This window comes from Eptesicus fuscus, chromosome 9 (genome assembly GCF_027574615.1).
Source record: "Eptesicus fuscus isolate TK198812 chromosome 9, DD_ASM_mEF_20220401, whole genome shotgun sequence".
Classification (NCBI taxonomy): Eukaryota; Metazoa; Chordata; class Mammalia; order Chiroptera; family Vespertilionidae; genus Eptesicus; species Eptesicus fuscus.
Genome location: NC_072481.1, coordinates 74853914 through 74871516, shown reverse-complemented (window position 1 = coordinate 74871516; position 17603 = coordinate 74853914). Strand labels below are relative to the sequence as shown.

The following is a 17603-nucleotide window of genomic DNA, read 5'->3' as shown; positions in this document are numbered from 1 at the left end:
GGCTTTTGTAATTGCACTCTATGACACTTGCATAATGACAAAATTGCATTTCTCAGAACATATCCCCATTGGTAAGCAACACACACACACACACACACACACACACACACACACATGCCCTTTTCTCTAGCATGAGTTGGTCTACAACTGATTTCTCTGTGTCTTTGTAGCACTCAGCAAATATCCTGTGGGGAAATAGCTCCCTGATGATCCTGTAGATTCCAGTCTATCCATGCTGACCAACATGGATATAAAATATTCTATTTTTCCTTTTTATTTTCCTATGACAACCTGTGTCCAGACTCAGCAAATGCTGCCAGGCGAGAAGATGGCTAGCAGTTTTAGCTTCTCTCTCTAAATTTATTTCTTCTAGTCTTATATGCTAGAACTATCTTTTAAATGCAATATCTTGTAAAATGTGACATTTGTAATCTTTTTTCTGCTTGTGATACTTTCTGCTGCTACCACATCACCCTCAAAAGCAGAAGTGTTCATGTCTCTAATGATTGTTTTAAGCTTTAATGTCATTTTTAAAAAGAACAATATCCTACAGTATTAGACAAGGTAAAAATTTTTCCTGGTAGAACATCACCAATTTCTACATGCAGCTGAAAGGAAAATAGGATTCACTTAAAATAAATCCACTTTATAGCACATGTAGATGAGGTATGTCAATTCCATAAGTAATATGAACAGATTTCTAGGATTGACCCATACCCATTTTCCTTGTTTCCTGGGCAGAGTAGAGCCATATTTCCAAGCCTTCACATAGGGCCATGTGCCTAGTTATATCCAGTGGGCTGTGAGCACAAATCATGTGTGTCACTTTCAGGAAGAGACATTTAAGAATGAGTAAGATTTCTCTACAGTTTCCTTTTCATGCAACTGTGAAGGTCACATGTTTAGAAATGGAACCATTCAGCCTAGTTTGGAGAGTTGCTGGACTCAAATCTAGAAACTGTTGTATAGACTACTAGATATTATAGGCAATGTTTATCATAATAAAATTACTTCTTAAGGAAGGTTAGTGCACATATCCTTTAATTACACGGTGTGGAGTTTTAGGGATCTTTTTTTTTTTTCTTTTTCATTTCACCCTTGAAGCGTGTACATGAAAAGGATAGCTATATCAATTCTGAGCTAAGCTATATCTTACCTTAAATTTTAAGTGATTTTACTGATACCATCCAGCATATTAAGAACAGGGACTTTCCAGTCTCAAGAATTAAAGCTATATGTTTAAAGAAGGCAACACATTTTAGCCTTTAGTTTTTCCTTTTCTCATCTATCACCCTTCAGCTGAGACCACTACATTCAAACCTCCCCTTCTCAAAGTGATCTGCTCTTTCCCTCTCTCCAGCCCCTCCCGCCCATGCTAAAACCTACTTGAACCTACTAGAAAAGCTACTATTAAGACCAGTACTGTAAGCTATTATGTATTGAGAGTAGCTCAATACAGTATCTTGTTGGATAGTCTGCATTTTAATTTGGAAAATATGTGTTATAATTTTACATGTCAATCTGACTGGGCCACAGTTGCTCAGATAATTTTTTAAATAGTATTCTGAGTGTTTCTGTGAAGGTGTTTTTCATGAGATTAACAATTAAATCAATAGACTGAGAAGGCAGATTGCCCTCCCTAATGTGGCTGGGCCTCATCCCATCAAACCACACTATTGGCTCTCCAGCTTGCTGATTGAAAATCTTGGGACTTCTCTCCATAATTGAGATCTATCTACCTATCTCCTGCTGGTTCTGTTTCTCTGGAGAACCTTGACTAATAATACACCATCCCATGACATTAGAATTACAAGCTGTATGTGAACACCACACTTTTAAAGAGTCTAGAGAGTTGATAGTCATCCCACCCCAACACTTGACTGAAATAAATTTACAAGCAGAAGCAATGGAAAACAAACAAACAAAAAAAGCCAAGATACACTAACAAAACAAATTATTGAAGGCTTAATATGGTTGATGTGTTTACTGGCCATAAGTAAATAAGTGTTGCTGCAATAGCAGAAAAATGGAGAGAAATGAGACCAGGAAGAAGGAAAAATAAAAACAAAAAAAGTGAAGAGAAAAGAGCTGGCCAAGAAAGGCCACAGACAGCAGAAGGAGAGACAGACAGGAAACATGACAATGCTGGTGAGCTGCAGGCCTCCTGAGGAGAGAAGGAATTTCAGGGACATCTGGGAAATGGAAAGAAGCGCAACTTGCAACTAGAGTAGATAAGATGTTTGGGGTTACTGAAGTCCAATTCACTCTTACATCCACCAGAGGCATAGATGAGTATTTTTTTATTGAACTCATAATGAAGATCTGGAGTCAGTAAGCAAAGATAACCGTCTTGGGTGGATTTTTATTTTGGCATCTATCACATGGCATTGTAAATAACACTTCTCCATCCTCTATTACTATGCAACAAACCACCCAAAACATAGTGATTTAAAACGATGGTGCATTATTCTCATAGTTCTGTTGGTTGTCAATCTGAGTGATTCTTCTGCTGGACTCATCTGGGATCAATCAGGTGGCTGTCCCCAACTGATGCTCCTACTGAAGTCCAAGATAGCATGTCACATGCCTGCGACCCTCCAGTTGGCAAGGCATCTCGGCTCTCCCCGTAAAGCTTTTCATCTTCCACTAAGTTAGACTGGCTTTTTTCCAACCCCATGTTCTCAAGGTTTCAGGTGCACAAACCTGCATACGTGGTACTTATCAAGCCTCTGCCTGGTCATGCTTGCCAATGTGCTATTAGCCGGAGCAAGTCACCTGACCAAATCCAGAGTCAATGGGGGAAGGGTCCACATCAAGGCAAGAATACCACATCCACTGCGAATTTAAGAATTTAGAATATCAAATAGCATTCCCATTACTTAGTACTTGCCTGGAACTCATAATGCATAATTCACATCTGGGCAGTAGTACTCCCTAGGGAGAATGTTGAACATTTTAGACAATATTTTGGATGTTTCAGTGAAATATAGCCTGAGCATGCACATTTGAAATGTATATTACTTTATTATTAATTTTGTAACTTGTATTTCCCCTTTATATTGTAGTTTGAGCATTATGGCGATTTAAAACAATGGTGCGTTGTTCTCATAACAATGCATAGTAAGTTACATTCATGAATTTTCTCTCAGAATAGTATAAAGGTACATTACAGCCCTGATTTGTTGGTCAGTGGTTAGAGCATCAGCCTGTGAGTTCCAATTCCAATCCATGTGTCACATCGATGTTTCTCTCTCTCTCTCTCTCTCTCTCTCTCTCTCTCTCTCTCTCTCTCTCTCTCGCCCTCCTCCATCCCTCCCACTCTCTCTAAAAATCAATGGAAAAAATATCCTCCCGTGAGGATTAACAACAACAACAAGTAACATTACAAAGCACTTGTTTCAATAAGGCAGTGTTCCAGGTCTGACATTTGTGAAATTAATGATTTGAATGTTTAAGGACAGCTTTCAGTTATTTGCAAATCGTTCCAGCCCAGATGAAGTATATCACTAAACTACATTTTAAATTGTTATTGTTCATTTGGATCTCTGTGTTGTGAGAATGTGGGACAGGAAGGAGGGTGGTCATTCCTGCGTCAGGAAGCAGTGGAAAATCACCCACCGCCCAGTCGGTCTGTACCTTGCTCAGCCAGACCCAGCTTCTCCCGAACCCAGCCTGCTTCAACCACCCTCCTGGGCACGGCGAATTTGCGTAGATTGTTCCCATAGTTAATTTATTATACAACGATATACACAGGACTATTTCCTAGTTTGAGGGTGCAATCAGAGTCGGTGCCGGTGCGGTTCCTGAGCCCAGCAGCTGGAGGCTGCGCTCAGCACCCAGTAGGAGCACCTTAAACCTTCACAGAGTTCATTGCGACGGTTGACAGAAGCCATCCCCTCCGCTGGCAGTGTCCTTATCTCCCTCCAAGCCCACACCCCTGGCCGGAGCGGCGGGGAGCTCCTAGCAGATGGCGAGTCCTGGATGCCAGGTGTGCAGCACGCCGGGTGCGGTCTGGGGCGCTGAGTTCTTTGGTCCCCGTGCCCCGCTCCCGCCCAGCCCCTCCCTGCACCACCCCCGCGCCCCAGCTCCGCGCCGTCTCCGCCACACGCGGTGTCTGGCCGCGCCGGGATCCCGGGAGGGATGGGCTGGGGGCCTGGAGATCCGGTGCCCGCCACGCGCCCGCCTCTTTTCTCCTTGGCCCCCAAGTCACCTGGCAGCCGGTGCATCCTCCGCGCCTTCCCACCTCCCTCTCTGCATTCAAGCGCCTTTCTTCCTCCCTCTCCTCTCTTCTTATCTGACATTTTGCTTTGCTTCCTCTGCCCACTCTCCAGCGGGTTTTCCTCCCCGCAGACGCGCCGCCCCGGCCCGCCCTCGCACACCCTCCAATTGTAGGTCAACCAGTGTGTGGACGTGGGCTCAGGGCTGCTCCTGTGTGAGGGCTTTTCCAAAAGTGAAATCAGCCGCGTCCCGCCACCGGGCTCCAACTGGAATCGCTTCTGCTCGGCTGTTGAGTTGGCGGAGGAGATCCCGTGGGGGTGGAGGGAGGGGTGCTCGCATCCACACTGCGTGCTGGGGTCACTGGGACGGCTTGGGGACGCCCCGGGGTGGGGCGGGCAGAAAGACAGAGACTCACGAATGTTGCGGGGGCGGGGGGAGCACTGCGAGCCGAACCCCTCCATAAAGCTTTGCTTCTGAGGAACCACGCCTGGGGCGCAGCCTCTATTTACCTGCCATAAGCTCCCTCCTCTCAGACCTGAAACCAGAGTCCAATCACTGGAGCGTCGGGTGCACCCCCGAGAGCCCCTGGTACCTTGGGGCGCCTCCGAGTCCCTTGCGGACTCCCCACCCCACCCTGCCTTCCTCACAGGAGCATGGGGCAAGGGAGGGCACTCGCCACGCTTACCCTTATGAAGACCCCGGGAAGGGGCGCTAGAGGATTTGGGTGCAACCCCCTCAATCCCCTCCACCCGTGGCTTTTTCCTGCCCTCGACCCCCGCACCTCCCCCCCCCCCCCACCCCACCCCCACTTTGCCCTCCTGAAAAGCCAGGCAGCCACACGCCCGGGGAGGGTGCCCAGCGAGGGTCCGAATGCAGCCTGGTGGCCGGGACGTGGGGGGCGGGAAGGGGGGGCGGACGCACCGCGCTCAGGACGCACCGAGCGGGAGGGGGCCGAGAAGCTGGCCGTTCGGGTCAGTGACGGAACCGGGCACCGCCGCCCAGGGCTAAGCCGGCTTCGGGAGGGCGTGGGGGATGGAGGAGCCGAGCGCCCCGGGAGCGACCCCCGGCCAGCCGCGGCGGCTGCAGCGGAAAGGGGTCCAAGAGCTCGTGACGACGCGGGGGTGCCTGCCCTGGGGCTGCGTGTGCGCGTGTCTCCAGCTTCTTGCCCGGTCGTAAAGCCTCCACGGAGGGCGGGTGTTAGTGCTGCAGACAGGAGAGCCTGAAACGTGTTCACAGTAGGAAAGACTTTCCTCCCAAAAGGACAGCCGGAGTCGATTCCAGTGACCAGGATGGGAAACACTGGAATCGAAAGGCGAGGTTCGGCCGCCGCGGCGGGACCAGGCTGAGCGCCGCTCGTCCCGCCGAACCCGCTCGGAGCTCGGGGCGGGAGGAGCGGGCCTGCGCCGCTGCGCGCCGCGCTGGGCCGGCGTCCGGGCCGCGGAACCATGTTGGCGGGAGGAGGGGCCTCTGCCAGGCCCGGAGGCGGGCGCGCCGCTTCCCTGCAGGGCTCTCGGGAACCCAGGGCTGCTGGCGGGGAAACCGCGTTCTGACTCGCTCTCGCTTCGGCAAGATACCGACGCGGTACATTGATAATCTCCCGTGTTCAGTCGCTCGATCCAAATGGTAGCCGACCAGGCTTCCCCCAAATCGGGGAGCTTCTGACAAGTGAGCAGGAGGCGGCGATCGGTTGCTCTAAACTTTGATTTATGGAAAAAAAAATCATTACAATTCACCGTCACACCCTATTAACCGCTGGTTGTTTAAACTGCTAAAGGAGATAGAGGAGTGGAGGATGATAAGAGGAAGGGAGCGGAGGAAGGGGGAAAAGAAAGAAGTCTGGATCCCCCACGTTTTCCCAGGTCTCCTCCAGGGCGCAGGGAGGCTCAGCGATGCCACCTGGCGGCGAATCCTCCCCAAGTTGGGAGCCGGCTGGAGGCAGAGCAAACCCTGGCTCCCCGCGGGTGTGCCCGGCCTGGGCCTTGTGAAATGGAGCTAAGGCTCCTGCTCATGCTTCCAGTCTACGGGACCCACACAAACACTCGTTTTCTCCTTGCTCTCATCAGAAAATCGAGAGGAAAGGAAAATGAGTTGGCATTGGTAGGAAGTGCTATTTAAGCCCATCAGATGCTAGTGGCTAGTTAGGAGGGGAGAGAAAAATGGTAAAAAAAATTATTAGAAAATGCACGGTTCTTATCTCTTAGTTTATTCTAAGAGTAAAAATATATCATGGGTTTTATTTTACTCCAGAATCCTATTTTGATATTTTGCAAGTAAGAAATACTTCCATCTTATTTTGATTACTCTTTTTCGATGCAACCCACAAAAAGGAAGTCCAGTTCCAGTACAACTTCATCAACCCAAAAGGATGAATTGTAAGTTCTGTTTGTCTACTTGATTGAGAAGTCAGCCTGGGATGGAGAGTCCTTTTCCAGAAAATGTGGAACTGAAAAGTCTGGGGGCCTTTCAGTTGACAAAGGTCAATGACATCAAATTTCCCAGGGTTTCTTCTTCCCCGTCTGCTAAAGTAACAAAGACAGGGTTTTTTTTCCCATATATATATATATATATTTTTTTTTAAACCCCCTTATTTATATTTGACCTGAATATTTGTCAGGTTAGCCCAGCTCTTACAATCATAGTTTCTATAACCAAGGCAAGGCAAATCTGAACATCCAGATTTGTTAAACTAATTTCCCTTCAGGTCCCACCCCACCCCCCTCTATACTATAGGAATATATTAAGCAGTAGGATAGAATGGGATAGAATCTTATTTCCATTTATACCCCATACTATTTTATGGATGTTGTGAGATTTTATGTTGTGCAGGTGTATGAGAGCAGAAGAAATGAATTAGCAGATATCACACTACATCTCAAATAGAATTCCATTACTTAATGGAAAATAAATAAGATAAAATATTTCCCTTAATTCAAAATTTGAAATGTCTAATATCATTGCTAACAAAGATAGCCTATTATCCTAAAACAGAAAAAAAATTGTTTTGCAAAATTATCTTTGTTTACTGTTAATATGACTTAAAGAGCAGCATTATCAAGAATTACTTCATGTACTGCAAAGCCAGCAGAGGGAACACTGAGTACTGATTTAGTAGGGGCCACCAAATATCTGTATTTGGGGGGGGAAATGTCAATAATGGAGAACTGGTTATAAAGCACGTGTAATTAAGTAATGAGAACCCAGCAATCTTTTCTCATTATTTATTAGTCAGAGGCCTAATACATTGCAGTGTGCACATACTTAGTCAGTTGGCCAGAAAGGTTGACTTTAATAAAAGGTTGTTTACCACATGTTTTCTTACATTTTAAGAGAATTACTAACATAAGAACAAACCTACTTCAGAAGTCTAAGCATTCATATATACTATAATAATCTTACAAAGTTATTAGAAATGACTAATACTAATTAAAATATTAAATAAAATAATAACAAAAGTTCCATTCTAAGAACATTTTCATTTTCAAAATCTCTGAAATAGGTCTATGTCCTACGACTGAGGGGTGTCACAGTTTCATTGGCAGGTTTTCTTCCTTAGTGGCATGTGACAATGGTGTTTTTAAACATTTGTTGGATTTGTTGCAATACAGAAAATACATTGAACAACAGAAATAGGCCAGGGGCTTTTTGTTGTTGTTGTTGTTTTGGGGGGGTACATACTTTTAAAAAAATTTTGTGCTTTAAACATAAACAAAATTACTATGACTGCTTTGATTAACTTCCACTTTTCATATTCAGTGGTGGAAGCATAAATGGCTTTAGAAATATAAACCATTACATTGATACTCACCTTGACTGAATTTTCACGAAAGAGCTACTCTCAAATCATTTGTTGGTACAAATTCCAAAATAAAGTATTTAATGTTTTTTATTTTAGTGACAGTATTGGTTTTACAAAAAACAGTCCTCTTAGAGCAACTTTAATGTCAGATTGATAATATTTACGGGTGCATTTTGGTGTGCATACCAAAGAAATTTAAGTGCATGATAACACACCAACTTTGTTATATGCAAAAAGAGTGTCTGTGGGTATTTTTTTTTTTAAAGATCTGTTTCTCCTTCTAAAAGAAAAAGCATATAACGTGGATAACTAATAGTCAAAAATTGTTTGCCTTTACCCACAAAAACATTCTTACTTGTGGTTGATCCTTAGAGATCCACTCACATGTCTCCAAAGGGTGTACTTTCCAGTAAAATTCTAAATCTGACAATCTGGGCCTCTCGCCAGCCTACATACTTTAAAAGTTTGACAAGATAAATAGAAATTTGCTGCCTAGCACTAGTTTGGTCTGAATCGAAAGCTGACTTAATTATGTTGAGTTGGCCCTCCCCAACCACCCATCACTGGCCTGTAAAAAACAGTTCACTGTTAATGGTGTTAGGGAGGACCAATTTTTACTAGAATTCTAATTTTCACACTTTGGAACAAAGGTAATTTCTGTGGCCACATTAACATGTGTTCTGACTAAGTAAGCACCTTTTCTTTGCCACATTGCTCACAGTGCTTTCACAAAGTCCCTTTCTTTTAAAATCGTTGAGACCACAGGATTGCCACTATTGTCCTTGGATGGTTCACATCCATGATCTGTGATTATTTTTTCACATCAGTGGCCATCTTTTAGTCTCTTGAACAATAGGCTGCTTCTATGTGGAGGAGTATCTCAAGCATTTGAATTATCAAGGGAAGGATAATAGCATTCACTGAGGGCTTACTATACATCAAACTCATTGAACCCTCACACCAACCCTATGTAAAGTAGCTCCTAGTGTCCCAGTATCAGATGAGGAAAACAGACTTGGTCACATCCCCAGGGTTACAAAACCAGTAAGAAGGACCAAGAGCCAGGTCTGATACAAATCCAAAGGCTCCATTCTCTTCCGCTACCGGTTACCACCTTCTTCTACAGTTGCTCTTTGCCCTGGCCTTTTAGTTCCTTTTGATTCAAGTAACAAATATATAGGAGGGATAAACAGGAAAAATATATGTAGGAGGGTTTGGGGGAGAGGACAGGGAGTGATGTAATGTTTAATTTTGAAAATGTGGAAACAAATATTTAGAAAGTACAATAGATTCCCATCCTTTACTCGCCGTTATCATCCTATAACTCTATAGAAATTCTCCCATTGAATTAATTATAGCACACTGCCTGGTGTGCTCCAAGGAAAAGCTCCTCTGTTTGGGCTATCCAGGATTTATAGGTGTTTAAATCATTAAATAACCCCTGTTTGGTTAAGAGAGCAAGTAATTACTGCAGAAATTCCTCTTTTTTGCCGTCCACAAACAGCACAAAAATTACTCTGAAGGGATTTACACAATACATCAGCATCTGTGCTGTACCTAGAGTTAAAGTAATTGTGATGACAGGTGTCTAGGTACCACTTTCTTAATGGTTTTCAATATCCATTGATTTACTGTTGAAGCTCTCCCTCCCCTTTTACATCGTTGGCTTTATGAAGGAGCCTAGGAACAGATTTTGCACTAGAGACTAGATTCTTTATTCCAATAGTGAAAAGAACTAATAAAAATAATCACTTGGCTTTTAAGCAGAAAGCTTCCATTTACAGTGTTTCACCCTTACCCCCACCCCACTCCCAGCCCCTTGTTATCTAACATAATGGTTAGAATACATTTCCGTCTCTCCCTTTAATAATTTCATGCATTAACATCCTCTTCACACACACACACACACACACACACACACACACACACACACGCATACACGCACGCGCGCGCGCACACACACGCACACACACACACACACACACACACAGCAAAAGCAAAAAAGAGGCAGCAGAAATCTCAGCTGTACTTCTAGCCCTTTTAAAAAGTTTGCTCTGTAAATTGGAATGAGGTCAGATTTGGAGCTTCTCATTGCACGCGGAGATTATTATTGCATCGGGTTCCAAGCCAATGGGAAGCCCGGGGGAGGGGCTTGGCACGAGGAAGCGTTGGTTACAGCGGCTGATTGGCCCGGGCCAAGACTGTGAAAGGATAAAGAGGCGCGAGGCGGAATTGGGGTCTGCTCTAAGCTGCAGCAAGAGAAACAGTGTGTGAGGGGAAGAGGCCGGATTCGCTCCAGGGTCTCTAGTTCTTGCACGCTCTTTAGGAGTCTGCACTGGAGGAACTCTACCATCACCAGCTCCCTTCTTGCAGAAGGGAGGGGAAAACATACATTTATTCATGCCAGTCTGTTGCATGAAGGCTTTCTGGCTTCCTACCTTGCAACAAAATAATTACACAAACTCCTTAGTGCCGATTCCGCCCACAGAGTCCTGGAGCCAGTCTCTTTTGCTTTGCATTGTAAGAAAGGCACTAAGTGATACAGACGATGTCGCTTTCCTGAGCTCCTGAGAGCGCTAGTGAACTGGAATCAACTGCTTCAGGGGAAGGAAAAAAAAAAAAAAAGACTTGCCTGGGAGGCGGCGAGAAACTTGCATTGGAAGCTTCAGCAAGCAGCATTCAAGAAACTCCTCTCCACTTTAGCACGGTCTCCAGACTCAGAGCCAAGAGACAGAGCAAACTGCGGCGCGGCGAGAGAGAGAAAGAGGGAGGGAGAGACTCACCAGCCTGGGAACTATAACTCCTCTGCAAGAGGCGCAGGACTCCTTCCCCTCAGCTTTTGGAGACTTTCCTCTCGCCCACCTCCGCCCCGACCGGGAGTGGAGGGGCCCGCTCGGCCGCCGCGAGCGTCCTCCCGCTCGGCGTGCGCTCGGCCGGGAGGGCCCGGCGATCGTGCTGCAGCCGCCGCGAGGCTGTGAGCGCGCGTGGGCGCTCGCCGAGCCGGGGCCATGGTGCAGCAAACCAACAACGCCGAGAACACGGAAGCGCTGCTGGCCGGCGAGAGCTCGGACTCGGGCGCCGGCCTCGAGCTGGGCATCGCCTCGTCCCCCACGCCCGGCTCCACCGCCTCCACGGGCGGCAAGGCCGACGACCCGAGCTGGTGCAAGACGCCCAGCGGGCACATCAAGCGGCCCATGAATGCCTTCATGGTGTGGTCGCAGATCGAGCGGCGCAAGATCATGGAACAGTCGCCCGACATGCACAACGCCGAGATCTCCAAGCGGCTGGGCAAACGCTGGAAGCTGCTCAAAGACACCGACAAGATTCCTTTCATTCGGGAGGCGGAGCGGCTGCGCCTCAAGCACATGGCTGACTACCCCGACTACAAGTACCGGCCCAGGAAGAAGGTGAAGTCCGGCAACGCCAACGCCAGCTCCTCGGCCGCCGCCGCCTCCAAGCCGGGGGAGAAGGGCGATAAGGTCGGTGGCAGCGGCGGGGGCGGCCACGGGGGCGGCGGCGGGAGCGGCGGCGCGGGGGGCGGAGGCGGCGGCGCGAGCGGCGGCGGCGCCAACTCCAAACCCGCGCAGAAAAAGAGCTGCGGCTCCAAGGTGGCTGGCGGCGGGGGCAGCAAGCCGCACGCCAAGCTCATCCTGACGGGCGGCGGGAAGGCGGCGGCCGCCTCGTCCTTCGCCGCGGAGCAGGCGGGGGCTGCCGCCCTGCTGCCCCTGGGCGCCGCGGCCGCCGACCACCACTCGCTGTACAAGGCGCGGACTCCCGGCGCCGCGGCCTCGGCGGCGGCCTCGGCCCCCGCCTCGCTCGCCGCCGCCCCGGGCAAGCCCCCGGCCGAGAAGAAGGTGAAGCGGGTCTACCTGTTCGGCGGCCTGAGCGCGGCGGCGTCGCCCGCGGGCGTGGGCGCGGCCGCCGACCCCAGCGACCCCCTGGGCCTGTACGAGGAGGGGGGCCCGGGCTGCCCGCCCGACGGGCCGAGCCTCAGCGGCCGCAGCAGCGCCGCCTCGTCGCCCGCCGCCGGCCGCTCGCCCGCCGACCACCGCGGCTACGCCAGCCTGCGCGCCGCCTCGCCCGCGCCGTCCAGCGCGCCCTCGCACGCGTCCTCGTCGGCCTCGTCCCACTCCTCCTCGGCCTCCTCCGCGGGCTCCTCGGCCTCCGACGACGAGTTCGAGGACGACCTGCTCGACCTGAACCCCAGCTCAAACTTTGAGAGCATGTCCCTGGGCAGTTTCAGCTCGTCGTCGGCGCTGGACCGGGACCTGGACTTCACCCTGGAGCCGGGCTCGGGCTCGCACTTCGAGTTCCCGGACTACTGCACGCCCGAGGTCAGCGAGATGATCTCGGGGGACTGGCTCGAGTCCAGCATCTCCAACCTGGTCTTCACCTACTAGCGGCGCGCGCTGGAGGAGGTGGGCCGGGGTGACCGAGGGAGAAAAGGTGGACAGAGAGAGAGTAGAAAGAGAAAAAAAAGGGGAGGGAAACAAGAAAAAGGAAAAAGGAAGAAAAAAAAAAAGAAAGAAAGAAAGAAAAGAAAGTGATGAGCGCGCGGCCGGTTTGCCCGCCTCGGGGGTCGCCGAAGAGGAGAGCGAGCGCACGGCGATATCGGGGACCCACGCTCCCATCCCCCACCCCTCCGGGAACGCGGTGGAGCTGCGGGCGACGGGCGCCCTTTTATTGTTGTTGTGGATGTTGTTGTGATGGCAAAAAAAAAAAAAAAAAAAAAAAAAGCTCCTTTGAATGTCCTCCCCTTTGCGTGAAGAGACCCCCCCATCCCCCTCCCTCCGGGCTTCCGGACTGGTCTGTCTGCGCCTCCGCGAGAAGCCGAGTTTGGGAATTTTCTGGAGACTGAAGGAATCTCGCCCCTCTCTCTTCGCCCCCTTTAGGGATTTTATTTTTTTTTTTGTCGTTTTGTTTCTTGGTCAAGAGAGGGGTTGGGGCGCGGGGGGGGGGGGCGGTAAAAATATCCAGCGCGCCTCTGGGGACTTTGTCCTATGCACCCCGCGCCCCCCCTCTCCCCCTCCCCCCCTTTTCCTGAAGAAGACAAGGCGCGGGGAGGCGAGTTTGACCGATGGCAGATGTTTGGGGGCCGCGCTGGTTCCAGAGCCAGGACTGAGACTCCACGCTGGCCCGTGCCCGTCTTTTTTCCTCTCCGCGCCCCCCCCCCGCCCCCCGCTTTGCCCCTGCAGCCGGAGGAGACGTGGAGGCACCGGCGCTCGGAAGTGACCCGAGAACCTGGCTGGAAGAAGCAGGGGCGGGGGCGCCGAGGACAAGAACTGGAAAAGGGGGGCGAGTAACAAACTGAGACGGATTTGCACGTTGGGGAGAAGGTGGCGGCGGCTCGGGGGCCCCCCGCCTTCCACGTGGATGAAACCAGCTAGGGGACCTCCCGCGCGGCGCGGCGCGGGAGGAGAGGCGGCTGTCGGATGCGGTCCCGGGCGGTGGAGGGCGAGTGGTTTCGGGGGAGGGAAAAAGGTTTTTTTCTTCTCTTAATTGGAATCGTGATGGTGTTGGATTATTTCACTGGTGGGGTTACTATAGCATGTTCTCCTGTCTATCTTTTAAAGATTTCTGTATGAGACTGTTGAGCAGTTTTTGAAATAGTGTAGGATAATATAAGAAGCAGATAGATGGCGCTCTGTTTGATTCCTACAACAAAATTATCACCAGCTTTTTTTCATTCTTAACTGTTTAAAGGATTCAAACGCAACTCAAATCTGTGCTGGACTTTAAAAAAAACAATTCAGGACCAAATTTTTTCTCAGTGTGTATGTGTTTATTCCTTCTTAGGTGTAAATGAGAAGACGTGTTTTTTTCCCTCACCGATGCTCCATCCTCGTATTTCTTTTTCTTGTAAATGTAATCAGATGCCATTTTATATGTGGACGTATTTATACTGGCCAAACATTTTTTTTTCTTATTTTTGTCCCTTTTTTTTTCTTTCTTATTTTACTTATTCCTTCCTTTTTCTATTTTTTTTCTTTCGTTCTTTCTTTTTTCCTTTTTTCTTTTTTGTAGTTGTTGTTACCCACGCCATTTTACGTCTCCTTCACTGAAGGGCTAGAGTTTTAACTTTTAATTTTTTATATTTAAATGTAGACTTTTGACACTTTTAAAAAACAAAAAAAGACAAGAGAGATGAAAACGTTTGATTATTTTCTCAGTGTATTTTTGTAAAAAATATATAAAGGGGGTGTTAATCGGTGTAAATCGCTGTTTGGATTTCCTGATTTTATAATAGGGCGGCTGGTTAATATCTCACAGTTTTAAAAAAATCAGCCCCTAATTTCTCCATGTTTACACTTCAATCTGCAGGCTTCTTAAAGTGACAGTATCCCTTAACCTGCCACCAGTATTCACCCTTCCACCCCAGTCTTATGAAAAGGGGAGGAGAATTAGCCAAACACTGTACGCTTTTAAGAAAAACACATTTTTGTAAACAAAATACTGTTCTGTGCAAAGGCTTTAAAACTGGTGCATTTACAGCAAAAAGGGATCCTGTAGCTTTAATTTGTAAACCACATCTTTTTTGCACTTTTTTTATAAGCAAAAACGTGCCGTTTAAACCACTGGATCTATCTAAATGCCGATTTGAGTTCGCGACACTATGTACTGCGTTTTTCATTCTTGTATTTGACTATTTAATCCTTTCTACTTGTCGCTAAATATAATTGTTTTAGTCTTATGGCATGATGATAGCATATGTGTTCAGGTTTATAGCTGTTGTGTTTAAAGATTGAAAAAAAGTGGAAAACATCTTTGTACATTTAAGTCTGTATTATAATAAGCAAAAAGATTGTGTGTATGTATGTTTAATATAACATGACAGGCACTAGGACGTCTGCCTTTTAAGGCAGTTCCGTTAAGGGTTTTTGTTTTTAAACTTTTTTTTTTTTTTTTTGCCATCCATCCTGTGCAATATGCCGTGTAGAATATTTGTCTTAAAATTTAAGGCCACAAAAACAATGTTTGGGGGGAAAGAAAAGAAAAATCATGCCAGCTAATCATGTCAAGTTCACTGCCTGTCAGATTGTTGATATATACCTTCTGTAAATAACTTTTTTTGAGAAGGAAATAAAATCAGCTGGAACTGAACCCTAAATCTTGACTTTTGTCATTCTTATGCCTGAAGCCGAAGATTAGGAGCGCCCTACAGTGTGTGGAAACTTCACCATCTGCCTTAGCATTGAAACCAGTGAGCTCTCAGAGAGGAGACCATTAAATGCCATCTTACTGAGGAATAAATATGTGGTTCCTCTCGGCCCAATGTGGCAGGCCTTGACCCTGAAATGATGGCATCGGCTGAATATGTGTCAACTCTACACGCTTTCTAGGAATTTTCTGAGTTCACCACATTTTTTAAATCGCCCTTTGTCTTGAAATTTTAAAAGGGGGGAGGGGCAACGTGGACAATTCTTTGAAGATGAAACTGGCTGGCTGATCTTTTCTTAACTTTTATGTTCCTAAAGCTGCTTTCTCCTTGACTTGCCCATGGTCACCACCTAGCAGGGCTAGAATTATTTTCCACAGATTAAGAACAAATAAGCCTGTTAAATTATTAATATATTGTGGAGGAGGAAGCTATTACCAATTAAGAAATGTGAAAGTTGAATGATTTATTTTTTCCTCAAAAGCAGAAAGGTTCATGTGGTGCTAAAATCTCCATTTTTGTGTCACGCCCAACGTGGTTATTAATGTAGGTGAAATGCAACAATAAGGATGACCTGGGAGAAGCTGGCTCCCTGAGGGCAAGGAGGAGAGCTCTCCCCCTCCGAATCTGTGTGTAGCACACACTGAGCTAGTGGAGACTTACACTTTTTATAAGCATCAGGCCCACCAGTATTATTGAGACGGGCATGCCTTGGATTTCCTGAGGCTCGTTAGTATTTGGTTTGGAACCTGCAACTTACTAAGTAGCACTATTATTTATTTTGAGGGTTAACAATTGCCATTCACAAAACCCCTCTTCATTTTCCAAACGTTTGTTAATTAAAAATGTGTGCTTTATATTTCTTACAATTTTTCAGCACTGGAGAGGAGGGGTTAAAAGGAGTCTTTGGAAATAAGCCTTTAGTCATCCGGGATTGCTTATAGGTAAGGGAGTGTCTGTCCCGGCGTGCTCAGCTAGAAGACAACATTTTTGGAGCGTGTGGTCCAAAATGAGCAATTTTTTTGGGGTCAATGAAAAGCAATAATAAGCCCCTCCAAAATAATATAATTGTCATGTTTCAATATAATTTCACCTTTTAAAGACTATTACAGCTACTAGTTTCCAAATTTTTATTTTGCGTATTTGCTAATATATTGCGTTTTAATTGTATTTGTGTTCTGCAATTGTAGTATCTTGTTGTTTTTCAGAGACCTTAAAACAACATGGTGTCTTAAGTCTCTTCAAAGATCTTTGCAAAAGGAGAAAAAACTCTTCTATAAAGTGCTTCAATTTAATTTTGTTCATTGTACTGATAGTATGATTGTTTAGTTTTTTCAGATCTAGGTATCAAAACCTTGACATAAATAAGCCTATATGAAGTATATTTTATTTTGTAAGGTTCTCTTGCTAGAACTATGTTTATTTTCCCATTGACTTTCCATGTAAGGGTGGATGCTTTAAATATTTTCTTTAATGATTTTGATAATGTTGCTTTCAAAATAAAAGCTTAAATGTGCGTGTCTGTCCTAGGAGGTGACAGAGTAAATGTAAGAAACATTTTTGTACTTTTCTTCCTCTGAGTCAATTTTCATTCATAAGAGATACTCACGTGTTAGGTGGTACAAGGCATAATAAACCTGAGAAACCAAACAGTTTAGTATGACTTTTTCTTTCAGATAATTTGGATCAATAGAAAAGAACAAAGTTGAGATTCTCTTTTGAGAATATCAACCCATTCTTCTTTTAAGGACATTGCTTCTGGCCCTGTGCACCATCAGAAATGTGAATCAGTAATCGTTGCTTACGCAAGGTTTGTCAGTTCCTAATTGAATACCTATAAGTGCCAAGCAAAAAATAAAGAGCATGTAAGCGGATGTGGAGGGCGTCCTTGATTTGTGCTCACTGTGGGGGTGGGGTGCTAGAGGCATGAAAGGATTCTGAAGAAAATGAGAAAGCAAGGGGTTGGGAAGTGGACATCAACATTTGTGAGTACTGTATTTCCTGTGTTTATAGAGTGCTCATGAATTAGAAAACACGGTTTGGGTAATGCTATGGGTCAGAGTGTTTAATCATAAATTTAAAATAATTTAAGGCTCCCAAGGAGGCATTTGGAAAGATCTAGATTTAAAAAAAAAAAACAACACCTAAGCATCTGCTAGGAATTCAAATCTATTTTATCCATTTGGATGTCTTAAGGTGGTATGTTGTTATTCATGGTTTTTATCTGGTGGTATTAACTTTAGGCCCTTTTTTTCTCCTTTAAGGCCTACACAATATTTTTGAGGGTTAACAATTGAGGGTTAAATATTAATGTTTGTTGACCCATACCCCTCTAATTCATTCTGAAAAATTATCTCCATATACATTTCTGGATCTCTACTCTGGCTATCATTTAAAAGCTAAAGTGGAGAGGTTCTGGGGGAGAGAAGCATC

General features: G+C 46.4%; 1 protein-coding gene across 1 annotated transcript; it reads left to right on the top strand.

Annotated features, from left to right (window-relative positions):
* Positions 1-10272: 10272 nt before the first annotated feature.
* Positions 10273-15122, top strand: SOX4 (SRY-box transcription factor 4). Its single transcript, XM_054721431.1, has one exon. The coding sequence runs from the start codon at positions 11023-11025 to the stop codon at positions 12412-12414; it is 1392 nt and encodes a 463-aa protein (XP_054577406.1). The 5' UTR covers positions 10273-11022; the 3' UTR covers positions 12415-15122.
* The last annotated feature ends 2481 nt before the right edge of the window (positions 15123-17603 follow it).

What these genes read in the sequence shown, in the direction of transcription:
- SOX4 (XM_054721431.1), top strand. Translation starts at nt 11,023, where the DNA reads ATGGTGCAGCAAACCAACAACGCCGAGAACACGGAAGCGCTGCTGGCC.